The sequence below is a fragment of the Eumetopias jubatus genome, unplaced genomic scaffold, assembly GCF_037043125.1.
Source record: "Eumetopias jubatus isolate StellerSeaLion01/CBP00866 unplaced genomic scaffold, mEumJub1_p1.0 scaffold_3, whole genome shotgun sequence".
Taxonomy (NCBI): domain Eukaryota; kingdom Metazoa; phylum Chordata; class Mammalia; order Carnivora; family Otariidae; genus Eumetopias; species Eumetopias jubatus.
Genome location: NW_028274809.1, coordinates 93119928 through 93135422, shown reverse-complemented (window position 1 = coordinate 93135422; position 15495 = coordinate 93119928). Strand labels below are relative to the sequence as shown.

Sequence of the window (15495 nt, the reverse complement as noted above, 5' to 3'; positions counted from 1 at the left end):
CCTAGCCAGTAAAGATAATTTTTAGGAAAAGGATTTTGAAAGATGAAGAAAAAAACCAACACAATTTTTTCCTAAAAAAGTTCTGAAAGTTCTTTAGAATTCATATTATAACCTCACTTGATTTACTATTATTCATGAAAAGAACAGGTAATTTTCAAAGTAAAATTTTTCTGTTCTTGATTTTCTTCTTTAAAAATTGGCACTCTGATTATAAGATCATACTACTGGCTTTCTGTCAGAAACGACATGTGCCTTAGACTATTACCAAGAAAGATCAGGATTTCAGAACTACCTGAGAAGTACAGTCTAAAGTAATGTAAAAAAAGACAAGCTGACTGACCTATCAGGGGCATGAAATCATGTTCCTAAGAAAATTATCAACCAACCACAAAAATTAAAAACTCATCATTTTTACATGGACGGACCTAGAGGGGTATTATGCTAAGTGAAATAAGTTAGACAAAGACAAATACCATATGATTTCACTTCTATGTGGAATCTAAAAAACAAAACAAATGAATAAATAAAGAAGCAGAAATAGACCCATAAATACAAAGAACAAACTGGCAGTTGCCAAGGGGAGGGAGAATGGGAGGATGGTCAAAAAAAAGGTGAAGGGGAGTAGGAGATACAGGCTTCCAGTTATGGGATGAGTAAGTCACAGAGATGAAAGGTACAGCATAAGGAATAGTCAATGGTACTGTAATAGCATTGTATGGTCACAGATGGTAGCTATACTTGGTGGTGAGCATAGTATAATGCACAGAGTTCCTGAATCACCATGTTGTACACCTGAACTAATGTAACACTGTGTGTCAACCATACTTCAGTTAAAAAAAACAAACATCATTTTTTTCCACGGAGTCTTAGTCATGAGAATTTTCCTCTTTCACAAGGTAGCAAAGTTATTAACACACTTACTCTTAATTACTCAGGCTAGATACTTAATATATGAGTAGTGCCAAAAATTAAAAAATTAACCTAAGTAACACATGTTAAGCCTATTGTATAAAATTGGCTTCATTCACTTGTATATAACCAAAGGCTTTATAATTTGCAACAGCTCTATTATGGAAACTTTTCCACCTTTTCCCACACATTACTAATTACACAAAGTCCATTTTTGGGGAGGGGAGGAGACTAAAATAAATACAGGCTCTTTGCTTAAAAAAAAATCCTAGTCACAATTTAATTAAGCTGAATTACATCTAGATCTTGAGTTCTACTTCAGGATTATGAAATCCAGACTAATTTATCTAAATTCTTGCCTCGTCTAAGACAAAAATCTCACGTTATAACACTATATCATTTATATGAAGACCCTTCTTTAATTTATGTATTATGAGGACATTAGTGAACTAAATTCTATTTGGGAGACCATTTGCAAGTAGGTCTGCCAGCTAGTAAGCTTTGGTTGACCTCTGATATGGTCAATTGCTATTAATCAAGTTGCAGAAGTTTGAGAAGACCCGAAGCAATAAGAAGTAACTATTTGTGGACTACTTCTAAAGACATCAAATGAATTCATTGTCCTTTTGTCAGTAGGATATCTCTTAGTAAATACTAAGAGTAAGTGGGAATTTCAAAAGACTTTTATTTTATTTTTTTAAAAGATTTTATTTATTTATTTGACACAGAGAGAGAGACAGCTAGAGAGGGAACACAAGCAGTGGGAGCAGGAGAGGGAGAAGCAGGCTCCTGGCTGAGCAGGGAGCCCGATGCGGGCTTGATCCCAGGACCCTGGGATCATGACCTGAGCTGAAGGCATATACTCAACAACTGAGCCACCCAGGCGCCCCTCAAAAGATTTTCAGACTATTTTCTTTAGGAATGTAACACTAAGGTTATAATGCAATTTAATGGAAACACACATTCTATATAAAACTGTCAGCCTCATATATTAGTTTTCAGAACCAATTTAATACACAAAAGACAAAAGCCATAAGGTTATTTGCTGATTTGAAATTGACTTTTTCCCAGTATTTTTCAGTACGTTAAATATAATTTACCATATACATCTATGGTTTCCATGGGCTCTATTTATAGAAGGCTCTGAGTGGTAAGTTTATTTCTAGGGACCAAGCTTATCTATGTCCCACGTCACAGGACTGACCTTAAAAGGCTAGTTGACAATGTACCCCACAAACACACACAATTATAGACCATGAGATGAAAACAGCAAACCTACTCACCAAAAGATACAGACAGAAGAGATAGAAGTCTCCGGGTAGCAGGACTGGGAGACAGGGTGAGGTGGGACTACTGTACCAGTAATACAAATACTACTGAGTTCATCAGTGAACTGATGTAATTAGTGGCTCTGGAGTTTTTAAACCAGAATACAGACACTGCTGTGGTACAATAAAACCAAATGTGATAAATAAATCTCTAAACCCATACTAGTGACTGAGCATTCACTACCTGTTAAACACTCAGGGAGTCAGGGAGGGCCCAAATATAAATTAGGATGTTAAACTAGATCGTTTTTTTAGTTCCTTCCTAGTTCTAAAATTGATAATTCTTTCTATGTTCACTCATCTTTGAATGAGTATACAACTAAGGAACAGAGATAAAAATCAATAGAAAAATATAACATTTATCCTAGATTTAATTTCTTTTAAAAAACATTTATGCCTATTACTTAAATTATAAAATAAAAATTATTACGCTATATACAAAGTATACAACTAAGGAACAGAGATAAAAATCAATAGAAAAATATAACATTTATCCTAGATTTAATTTCTTTTAAAAAACATTTATGCCTATTACTTAAATTATAAAATAAAAATTATTACGCTATCACTTAAAATATAAAGATCATCCATTTTTCCAAATCAGATACCTTGATCATTATCATGGAAATAAAATTTTAATTAAATTGAGAAAAACATACAAACAAAACTATCCACATTACCAACTATTATTACCTTAGAGCTACAGCCATGCACAAGCACTACACTATCTCTATATCCTGCCTCTTGCAAACTTAATAAAACAATGCATTTCTACAGGAACTCTGAGCCAGACAGCAAGACTTGGCGGGGGGAGGGGGTTGATTTTTTACTTTTCTTTAACCCTTTTAATGTCTGTAAAATGTTATGACATCTGTTTTACCTCCTTTAGAAGGGAATCATTTGCAAAACTACACTCTCATTTTATATGCTTTTATTTTTCAGTTAGAAAACTTGTTGCTTAATATGCAAATCTCAAAACTGGGGGAGGTAGGAACTGAAGCTCAACAAACACAACAAAATAAAGTTGCTTTGCTATGTTGAGGCTGCCAGGCTTTTTGTTACTCTACTTGAAAGTAAATGTGACTTGTCTGTAGAGAGTGCTGCTTCAGCAGTTCCAAATGAATTTCAAGCCTGTGCTCCATATTTTCTCTTTTGTAAGTTTAATGTATTCAGCAATACTGAACTGACAATTTAAATAACTACATTTTTAAACAAACGAAGCATTGATGTTAATGTATGAAAATGGTCCAAACCCCTGGGAGTCTTGGTTCCCACCATTGTTTATTCTGACAACAGGATATAATTGCTTACTTACTTGGCAGCAAATTTAACCATCTGCTTGCTTGCATGGTCTCCCACCGCCACGAGTGCCTGGACATTAAACTGCTGCTGACGTAGGACTAAGAAACACTGCTTCCCTGAATAAGACAGAAAGAGCACAAGTGTATTAAGGACACGCTACTTCAGGGTTTACAAAGAAGAAAAATGTTTCTCTACTTTAAAATTGAGCTAAAATTTACTATACTCATTAGGTACGTACATACATGTATCTGGCTTCCATGGCCCAAATACTCATACTGTTGACAAGCTTTAAAGAAACCCAAGTTCCCACTATGAGTAACAAAAATGCTTTTAACATGTTTGTTATGAGAACATAGGCAAATCACCAATTTCAAAAAAATATTATAAATCAGAAAATTATTTTGTCATTGCATTGATTAAACAAATTTCAAGTAACTTCAGATCACTTTCAACATTCATTCAATAACAAGTGTATTCTACAGGCAAAGGCACTGTGCTAACCACTATGGGATCTTCGATCGTCAATGATGAAACCACAGAAGTGCTAATAAAGTGCTTAGTATCAAGAACACAAGTATTCTGTGCAGGTGGTCCATTTTACTTCCCACCAAAGTACATTTTAAAGAGCACTTAGAATTACAGGCTAGTTTCTTCCATGTTCTATTTTCCTCTGTTTTCCTTTATCATATTCCTCATCCTTCATCCTTTATAAGAGTTTTGCATTTTCCTCTTCACTCCAAAAATCTTTTTTATTTTATTTATTTATTTGCGAGAGAGGGAGAGAGTGAGCGAGAGAGCACACGCTGGGGAAGTTGCAGAGGGAGAGGGAAAAGCAGGCTCCCCACTGAGCAGGGAGTCCAACGCAGGGCTCAATCCCAGGTCCCTAGGATCATGGCTTGAGCCAAAGGCAGATGCTTAACCAACTGAGCCACCCAAGTGCCCCTCCAAATAACTTACTTTGCATATAAAGATCATTCCCTTTATCCTCTATAACCAGTTTTATTTTTACATATTCTGGGCCTCATGAGCCCCCCAATCTCCCCTCCTTTCATCAGGAACTGCCATCCCTATTCTTAACCTTTTTATAAATATTATTCTAATAGATTCAGTGACTCTTTATCCTTGTGACATCCTTTTCCTCCAAACCAGATTTTTAAGTCTCTGATCAAGTTTTGGGAAATTACTTCCTCATAAAACAAGTTAAATCTTTACAAGACCACTTTTCTCATCAGATTGTTTTATAAAACATCAAAAGATTTCAGTCTTTAAAGTCCTCGCAAAAAAAAAGAGCAAAAATGCAAGCAGACTTAACAGTCATTACTTTCAACATACAGTATTTTGAAACACAAATCAGACCACAATCATGAGTCTAAAAAAAACCTTGCAAAGTGCCAACAGACACATAATCTATGGACTTCGGAGTAATATATGACTTACATATTTTTTTTTAAAGAGTTTTTATTTATTTGACAGGGAGAGAGAGACTGCGAGAGCAGGAACACAAGCGGGGGAGTGGGAGAGGGAGAAGCAGGCCTCCTGCTGAGCAGGGAGCCCGACGCGGGGAGCTCGACGCGGGGAGCCCAACGCGGGGCTCGATCCCAGGACCCTGGGACCATGACCTGAGCCAAAGGCGGATGCTTAACGACTGAGCCACCCAGGCGCTCCGTGACTTACATATTTTTAACCACCAAACATACATTTATTTTCCCTTTCCTTTGGACTGTCATGCAGTCACAAAGTAAAATCTTAAAAAAGAAAGTTACACGTACTAAACACATTCAAGGGGATTTTGAGATACTGAAGGGATGAAGACTGTTACCGTGGAGAAATCTGCAGATGGATCAAAATGACATTATCCTGGGAACGACTGAAACCACAGAATGTTTGAGAAACCTTTAACAGAATGTTTTTGTGAAACGGAAGGGAATGTGATTTGGTGAATATTTTAGCTGCTCTAATAGGGCAGATAGGCAGCACAGACCTAGCTGCACTGCAAAGCCGTGCTGCGATGAGCTCCAATGCGGCACAAAAGACCCTGAGAGAGAGGAGCTCTAGAGGACTTACAAAAAGGGTTAGCACATGAAAACGTCTCTGGGTCAGCCCTGGGGGAACAGTGTAAGGGTGGGAAAGAGGCAAAGCTCCGAAATCAGAGACCTAGGATCCTATCCTACCACTTCCTAGGAAGGGCCTGAGGGAAAATTATGAAACTACTTTATGCTTAAGTTCTTCATCTGCAAAATGGAGGAAATAATAGTATGTCACTCATGGGATTTTCTCCTGCAATCTTGAGGATTATACAGGTAATATATTTAGAGCTGTGACACACCCAATTAATGTTAAGTATGAATTAATGTTATTAGTTAATGCTAATAATTATTAATGGCACCACTGCTACTGGCTACTTATTTGATTGACTACCATTCCTATTTCACATTCGGATTATAATGTGCAACAACCATGCCAGGTGCTGGGAACACAAAGTAAGTATTTGATAGACGATCATGATAGACTATAATGCGAAGAAGGTGATAAAATTATATAAAGTATAATCCCAATTTTGTTTGTCTAAGTATATTAATATTGTGCAGAGGAAAAAAAACAGCAAAATGTGAAAGTGATTGGATAGGAAAAAAACACCACAATGTGGCTACTAACAGATGTGAAACTACGGGAAATTATGCTGTTCTTCGTATTTTTTTTTTCTGAACTTTCTACAATAAGCATGTACTATTTTTCTAATTAGAAAAAATACTTTTTAAGGGAATAATACAGTCAGGGAGGTAGGTATAGAAGAAACATAAGGGTTGAAAGGAAATCTTGGCCATCTTCAAGATTTAACACAAATAATATGTAGAATCTGGTGAGTTCTAGGAGGGTAAATATAGAAGCAAATGTGCTCCCTAAGATTTGACCTCACTGCTAGGGAAAACAAATCAAGAAATCAGTGGTAATGGGTGGAGTGAAAATTGTTCACTGTTCTCCTTTAATGTTTAATGTGTTTATTGTATGTAATTCTAAATATTAAACCTCTTATTTTTTAAAAAAGGAAACAGATGGAAGGGAGGGGATGAAGTAGTAAAACCAGCACCATGAGATATTATATAAACCTACAAGTAAAAATGTATCAGCACAAAAACATCCAGATCAATGGAACAGAAAAATAAACTCAAAATAGACCCTATTAGAGAAAAGAAATTCTAATTCTAGATAGAATTCAGGAAATTAAAAAAACACAACAAATAGTAAAAAACTGAGTAAAAAATGGAACTGAATATTAAACTGTACAAAAAAGGAGGGGAGACCTTTCCAAGTTTAAAAGTTACAGAGTATCTATATACAAAAAAACTGAAATACTGGGAAAAATTATTTGCTGAATGACTTATAACCTATATGAGTTAACATCCTCAATACAGAGACCATAAAGATTTATAAGTAAAGGACACTGAGATTCCAATAGGTAAATGGGCAATAAACTAGAACAAATCATTTGAAAGAAAAAGCCTGAGTAGGTAAATATAAGGAAAAAAATGAAATGAAGGTAATTCAAGTTGAAGCAAACAATGATGACACATAATTTACCTCTCAAATTTAAAAATAAGTAATGTTATCTAATGCTTGATAGAATTAAGTGAAAACCGTTCCTTCATAAGTTGCTGATGGCAAAGTAAACTTGCATATGCTTTCAGAGAATCATTTGGCAATGGGCGTTAAAAGCTTAAAATCGTTTTCTCTGCTTCAAGAAATGTATTTCTTAGAATGTATGTGGGCACCTGGGTGGCTCAGGTGGTTAAGTGTCTGCCTTCGGCTCAGGCCATGATCCTGGGGCGGCTCAGGTCATGATCCAGGGGCAGCTCAGGTCACGATCCAGGGGCGTCCGGCCCCCTGCTCAGCGGGGAATCTGCTTCTCCCTCTCCCTCTAACCCCATCCCTTTTATGTAAATTTAAAAAACAAAGAATATACCCATGCCTGTAAATCCATTTTTCCTGGAAGGATACACAAGAAACAACAGTGGTAATTTTGGAGGGGAAGAGATTGTGATGACATGGAGAAACTAGAATTGGGAGACTATTTTTCCTTTTCTTTTTTTTTTTAAAGATTTTTAAATTTATTTTTGCGAAGAGAGAGAGAAAGTGAGACAGCGAGCATGAGCAGGGAGAGAGGCACAGGGAGAAGCAGACTCCAGGCTGAGCAGGGAGCCCATTTGTGGGACTCGATCCCAGGACCCCAGGACCATCACCCGAGCTGAAGGCAGACGCTTAACTGACTGAGCCACCCAGGCGACCTTTCCTTTTATATATTTTTTGCACCTTTAGAATTTTAGTTTTTACTATATCCATATATTACTTTTTCTTCTAAGAAGCAAATATGTAATTTCTCACTTTAGCCAAAAAGTCCTCTCTGTGTAAGTTAGTATTGGAATTTTATAACAAAGACTAATCAACTGTTAAATATTTCTCATCTTTCTTCTTGGAACCCGCCAACTAGGAGACAGTTTATAGAAAGGAAGATAGAGTCAATGTTCAAAATAGCTGAATAAATTTGCTACTTCTGGGTATCTTAAATTTAGTTCCTAACAGTTAAGAATTTGTGTTGCATTTTGATTCTTAAGTTTTTAGAAGAGGCAGTTTATTTCTTCAGTTTACACAAGAGTCCTGTTTTGGAAAATGTAAAGTTTGATACCTTGTATAGCACCTGGTGCATTCTTTATTTCTAAGCTGAAGAACAAACATGGTTGTAGTCAGGACAAAAAGGCTCACCCTCGTCTCCATTACGGTGATAGCTCAGTAATAAAGTGGGCTTTTGTGGGAGAATTATGTTATCCAAGATGTGAGGCAATCTTATGTTTTCATCTCTTCCTACTGTCTTTTAGCTTGCCAAGCTCCTGAATTCATTATTTAGATAATGTACCTTAACTTCCTAATACCCAACATTAACATTTTCCCTCATCATTTATGTTAATTCATTACCGAATAAAACAGCAATGACCTAAATGTTTTAAAGTACTTTCCATTTGTTATTTTCCCTGAAATATTCTTGCATGAACATAAATTGAGGTCCTAAACTATCTGATAACCAAAATAAACTAGCTATTTTGGAAGTATAAGTAAGTTTTCAGAAAGGACAGTACTGAAGAAGTATTTTGTGCCAATGACTTCAATGTAGTATATATAAAATTTGAAAGGAGTCACAGATATTTCAATTACTCTTTCAATATACAGGCTTAAGGTCGTAAGCTTTCACAATCTAAAGAAATAAATTTTAAGTGTATCACCAAGAGCTCAAAATTTCTCATTGCTCCTGTATAAACCACTTGATTTTAGGGATAGGATACATAAATCTAGTAAGAAATCTGATTTAATTTTTAAAAATTTATGAAATACTACCCTTAAGAATATTTGTTATAAAAAGTTGTGGTTTGGTTTTTTTTTTTTTTTGACATAACAGGATTCTAGTTGTCATACTTCTGACACTATGATTTTGACACTTCCATTTCCTTATTTGTGGTTTTCTAGAGCTTTGCACTACTTGAAATTGCCAGCATGGGTTATTTCCCCCAAGTCCAATTTTAATGTGTTACTACTTTTGGAGTTAAAGCACCTGAATGCTTCCAAGTAAGTCATATTTACTGGCAATTTTTCCTATGTAAGGAAGAAAGGAGTAGCAGCAATCAGGGTTTTGCAAATTGAAACCATAAGATTCTATTTCTTTCTTTAGGTAATCTACTTTTTTTTTTTTTTTAAAGATTTTATTTATTTGAGAGAGAGAGAAAGAGAGTGCGCACAAGCGGGGGAGCGGCAGGCAGAGGGAGAAGCAGGCTCCCCGCAAAGCAGAGAACGTGTTGCGGGGCTCAACCCCAGGATCCCGGGGATCATGACCTGAGCCCAAAGCAGACGCTTAACTGACTGAGCCACCCAGGCACCCCTAGATAATCTACTTTGGCAGAAATAAAAAACATTGATGATCATTATTGGTAACAATATAGAGAAAGTGGTACTGTCATATACTTTTGGGAGTATTACCTGACCAGTTTTTTTGGAGGATAATCTGGTATAAGAAATTTTAAATAAGCATACATATGCCCTTCAACCCAACAATTTCACTTCTAGAGATCTACCTTGGAGAAATACTGCCTTATGTAGATCTATAACTAGTTATCATGGAAAGATCTCCAAGAAACACTGTTAATTGAAAATTTAAAAAGTTGCAAAATAACATGTAAAATATATCATCTACATAAAATAAGACAAAAGTCACACGCACAAAACAAATAAAAACCTGTATGTGTGCATATGTGCATTAAAGAAAAACATTTTTAGAAAGACACTGAACAAATTATTAGGGATTAACAGAAAGGCTGAGGCAGAGGATAGGGTGTAGAGAAAAAAAAAGGGAGTATCAATTCTGTATTCTCAGAAAAATTCATGTAAAGACATTAATGTATTATTTAGGTAATTTACAGCTTAAACACAGATACAAACATATATACAAACTTAAAAACAAAATAAAAAGATTTTCCAATAAAAAATTATAAAAACCAGATTAATGCAAAATTCCAAGGAAAAAAAACACTGAAACTTAACCTAGTACTATACTAAAAGAATACTACCCACACCTTTGCCAAATTCAGTTTATTCCAAGAATCCAAAAAATGGTTCAACATTAAGAAATCCAACTACTATAAATCATTACAAGTACAAAGAGTTGATTCTTGTTATTTGTGGTAGTTATGTTCTATAAAGTCAGCATGAACAATGAATTTGCAAACATCAAACCATTTTTCCTAGGGGAAGTACAAGGTTAGGTTCCCGTGAGCCTCTGGTCACAAAATTTTCACCAGTCCATCAATACATAACTTTGGTTTGTAGGTGTTTGTTTGAAGGCACACTCTTTAATATATATTGTTGATTCATTAACATTGAACTAACGGCCAACAGCACTGTAACGCATGCTTGAATGAAGCTTATCTAACACATGTATTTTCTAAGCAAGGCATAAGCCTTCTTGCACTTAGGAACACTGTTAAGTACTTTAGCACTATGCTTGGTGGCCACTGTAAACAGCCATATCACCAACTTTTACAAAGCACAAAACTATGAAGAATGTGGCATTAAATAAGTTGTGAAAGAACACTTGTTCAAGAGAGCTGATACGAGAAGGCAGAGCTTCACTGTTTGACCTCAGCTGGGAACATGTGCATTGGGCGACTCAAGTTTTTTGCCTCTCTCCACATGTATATGTCTGGCATTTCTGTGAATGAGAGTGAAAGTGCTGTAGGTATTGATTTTGGGGTTACAACTACCTTTTAGCAAGCAGGAGAATTTGCAAATACACAATCCATGAATAAAGAGGATCAACTACATTTTAATTTTTTATTTTATGGAAAATTTCAAAAAACACAAAAGCAGAGAGAATAGTATATGAACCTCTATATAAATACACTCAATACAATTATATTTTGAGGGAAAAAATGATGAAAAAAGGTCTAGTAAAATTTAACATCTATTCCTGATAACAGAAAATTTGGACTAGAAGAAAACTTCTTTTAATCTAGTCTTTAAACTTTGGCATTGTTTTCTAATGACATTTTATGCAGAACACCCAAAGTCATGAAATAACTCATCAGGAGTTTAAATCTCTGCTGTTTGAAAAATTCTTCATTGAGGGAATCCCCGTAGTACTGGAGAATCTACTAATCATTGCAAAGAGAAACAAAAAATGAGATAAACATTTGAAAGAAAAGGACAAGAAGATCATTATTTGTAAATGATACCAATGTCTACCTACAATCCCCATGTACTTCAGTAATTATCAAGTCATGGACATTCTTGTTTCAGCTTTACCCCAATCCTCATATCCCTCTGTTCCTGTACTACTGTGAAGCCAATTTCCGCCACCTTACTTCATCCATACATAATTCAGTACGGATCCCTAAGAGGTAAGATCTTTTTAAAAATAACATTACGACAGTACAATTATCCCAATTTAAAAAAAAGAGTATTTTTTAACATCAAACATCCAGCCAGTGTTCAAACTTCCAAGTCTCAAGTGTCCTTCCTTCCTTCATTTAACTATATGTTTAACTTCTGATCCAAATCTTAAGTCCATCCCTCCCTTTTCAATTTATTTGTCTAAGAGATGAGGTCATTTTTGCCCAGTAGTGTCCTATAATCTAAATTTTGCTGATTGCATCCTCACTGTTACTTAACATATTCCTTTGTCCTATGTTTTTCCTATAGGCTGGTGGTTAGATCTAAAGGCTGCATGAGATTCAGGTACAATTTTCTGGGCAAGACTACTGCATTGGGTGGTGGTGAGCTCTTTCATGAATAGACATAAAATATTTCTGGTTGTTTCTCTATTGTGTCATTAGCAGTCACTGGTGATGAATGCCTGGGTAATTTACTAGGGGCAAAATGAAGTTCTAACATGCTTTTTTTTCATTTTATTAGGTGGAATACGTCTCCAGCAACTTCCCCCTATCTACCATTTGGTTAGCCAGTGATACTCAACTCATTCAGAAACGGTACTTTCTCTTTATCAGTTTTCAAAATAATGAGCTTGTTTCATTGGTGACCAACCAGGTTTTGTTGCCTGTCTTAGCATTATTATAAATTTATGGATTTAAAAGTATCTGATGTGTTTCGATTCACTGCGGTTATCCTTACTGATACTCAAATTGTTCCATTTGGGGGATGGGTTCAAAGGGAAATATTCCTGGCTCAGGCCTACATGTAGCATGCATTATATCTTTTAATTTGCTAAATAACTATGTTTAGTTAACATACAAAAGCTCCCAGTCTAATGGGAGAAAGACAACTAAATGAAGGATTACAATACAATGTGATTATCTTTTGGTAGAATAAATGGCTCAAACTTTCAGAAAGGCAAATCAACATTTTTGAAAAAATTAAAACTCCACCAGTTTTCTCAAAGTCCAACAGTATTCAGCTATTTGGGGGGGGGAGTATATTGGAAGAACAGACAAATGTTTAGTTGTAGTGATTCTGAGAGTGAGATATATGTATATGTACATGAGATATATGTATAAAATGGTGTACATTAATTCTATAATAAATATTTCAAAACAAGTAAGAAATGTAACATAGAATGTATTAGATATTACAGAAGTAATTAGCTCTGCTGGGGAGACTAAGTACTTAGAAAACTACCACATTCCGTTCATATTCTACCAATAACTAGGAGTTCTTGGGTGTATCATTTGAAGCGTCAGTATCCTCATTTACAAAGTGGAATAACAAAGCCTGTTCTGCCTACTTCACAAATTTGTAGGGATGATCAAATGTGAAGTGTGAAAAGTATAAAATTATAAACTAATGTTAAGTGTCAATATTTTTAGATAATTTTGAACACTAGGCTAAGACAATTTTCTATAAGGAACAGGCCTAAGTTACCCTCATCTTTCTTCTTTGTTAATGCTTAGTTAATTCTTAGTACTGCCTGACAGAACTTTCTACAGTGACAAAAACATTCTGTATTTGTGCAATATTTGGGAGCCACTAGCCATTGTGGCTATTAAACACTCAAAATACAGCTCGTAACTTGAATTATTGAATTTAAATAGTGAAATGTAGCCAGTGGTCACTGTATTGGACAACCTGAATTTAGCCTTATTTCTTTGTCACCTATCTATCTAAATTAAATATTATAAATATAAGAATATTAACATATGAAAAGCTAACATACTCTTCACTTAAAAAAATTAAACTTTTGAGGTGCCTGTGTGGCTCAGTTGATTAGGTGTTCCATTTTTTACTTTGGCTCAGGTCATGATCTCAGGGTTGTGAGACAGAGCCCTGTCTTGGGCTCCGCACTCAGTGTGGAGCCTGCTTGGGATTCTCTCTCTCCCTCTCCCCCAGCTCAAAAACAACAACAACAAACCCAAAAAGAAACAAACAAAAAAACCCCCCCAAAAAACCAACCTTAAAGTTTTGAGAGGCGCTAGAAAAGTACCTTAAAGTCTTGGATTTAATCTGAGTCTTTAAGATCAAATTATTTTTAAGGATGTCTTTTATTAATTTTTTGTTTTTAAGTAGGCTCTACACCCATGGCGGAGCCCAACATGGGGCTTGAACTCATGACCCAGAGACCAAGACTTTAGCTGAGATCAAGAGTTTGAGTTTAGGAGGAGTAAGATGGCGGAGGAGTAAGATACTTAAATTTTGTCTGGTCCCAGGAATTCAGCTAGATATCAAACCATTCTGAACACCGACAAACTCAACAGATCAAAGAAAAAAATAGCAGCAATTCTATGAACAGAAAAGTGACCACTTTCTGGAAGGAAAAGTCTTCTCTTGAGCACAGATATAAAGCGTAAGAAATATTAGCAGGGAAAAAAAAAAAAAAGTCTGGGGAGTTTAACCAACTGAGCCATCCAGGCACCCTAAGGATGTCCTGTAAGAACTAAAATTAATTAAACATGGATTAATGCTTCACAGTGATTTAAAAAAGAAAATAAATGTTTTTGTTTTGTTTTTAAAGATTTATTTTGGTCTGTGAGGAATTTGCAAAACAAAAAATTCAGAGTCCTTACCAAAAGGGCTATAATTATGAAATCAATCTTACCTTTAGCTCTACTTGTATGAACCCTTGCACGCACCCAAACAACTTCATCAGCTTTGTGTACTGTCAAGTCATTAACCCGAACCAAAACTCGATCTGCAGCAAGTAAGTAAAACAATTTTGTAATTCAGAATTTACAAAGTCATAATTATTTCTGTTTAACAGCTAGTATAAGTACTTGGTATTATCTTAAGTAATTTTCAATCTCTGATAACACCTTCTTTTCTGTCATTCTCCATATGCAATTTGCTTCAAGTTTTATGAATTGTACTAAGTACAACTCTAAAATCTATCCAATTCTTTCATCTTCATTGCCACCATCTCAAACCAAAATACCATTTAGTTTGCCTAAACTACAGTAACAGCCTTATAAATGGCATTCCCTTGATCCCCTAATTCAGTCTACATTGGACTCAAAGAGATAGTTTCAAAATGCAAATCTCTTGAATACTTCAGTGACTTATAGGGCCAAACACAGCCTGTCTTCACCTGCCTTTGCCTAAAGGGACATGGTATTTTCCCTTGCCTGCCGTAGTATATAAGTGAACCACACAGGGTTGGATTTTCTGCCAGGCCTGGAGAGTCATGGTACCAGGACACAAAGAATGATCCAGGGAAGGCATGTTCTTCAAAATGAACTAATCAAAGTCCTCTGTGGGACTTACTATAGAGACATGGGAATGAAGCTTGCTTTCCTGGGGTTCCTGAGCTGAGATGGTATAGGCCTGGGCTGTAGCCACTACCTTTCCCAGTACTTGAGATGGCAGGATGAGAGAATAAGGCCAATAATCTAAAGGAAGGGGAGCCAAAAAGTGAAGACAGAAAGTGTAGATGCTGCTTGAGCCTCTAGATTCAATTATGGTGTATACTATCTCACACTTTGTTTCCTCTAGTTATGTGAGCCAATAAATTCCCTTGTTGGCTGTAAGTGAGCCCCCCAATGCTAATAACAAAATACTATATTTATCCAGAAATCCCCAAATAGGAAAATTGTCACAAAACAACTATTATGTCAAGATAGTGACATAAGGCAATCATGATCCAGAAGTGATCCAGAAACAATTTTATTATTTTATATGCAATAATTTGAATATCAAAGAAAAATTTAAGTATTAATTAAAAACATAGTAATAGACATGACATCATAACATCAAGAGTAATAAAAGATCTCTATTCTCAAGAGTTACACTGCCTAATTATAACCAAATCTGTCAATATCACATGCAGCAAAACCTAGTTACTACATTACTAAAAATAGTTTTGGGAGGATATCATAATGAAATCAAATTATAAATCTACTTTACCTACTTTGCTAAATGTATTTGTAACTTGTCTCTTGAAGCAAGAAGATGCAGCTTAGAGAGAATCTGATTT

The 15495-nt window shown here is 35.5% G+C and overlaps 1 protein-coding gene across 1 annotated transcript in view; it reads right to left on the bottom strand.

Annotated features, from left to right (window-relative positions):
• DARS1 (aspartyl-tRNA synthetase 1) overlaps nt 1–15495 on the bottom strand; it is a 60681-nt gene that overhangs the window by 40990 nt on the left and 4196 nt on the right. Inside the window, exons 3-4 of the mRNA XM_028101281.2 lie at nt 14125–14217; nt 3553–3655 (exon numbers count right to left, since the gene is read on the bottom strand). Coding sequence (XP_027957082.1) covers nt 3553–3655; nt 14125–14217 — 196 coding nt within the window. The remainder of the gene's footprint in view (nt 1–3552; nt 3656–14124; nt 14218–15495) is intronic.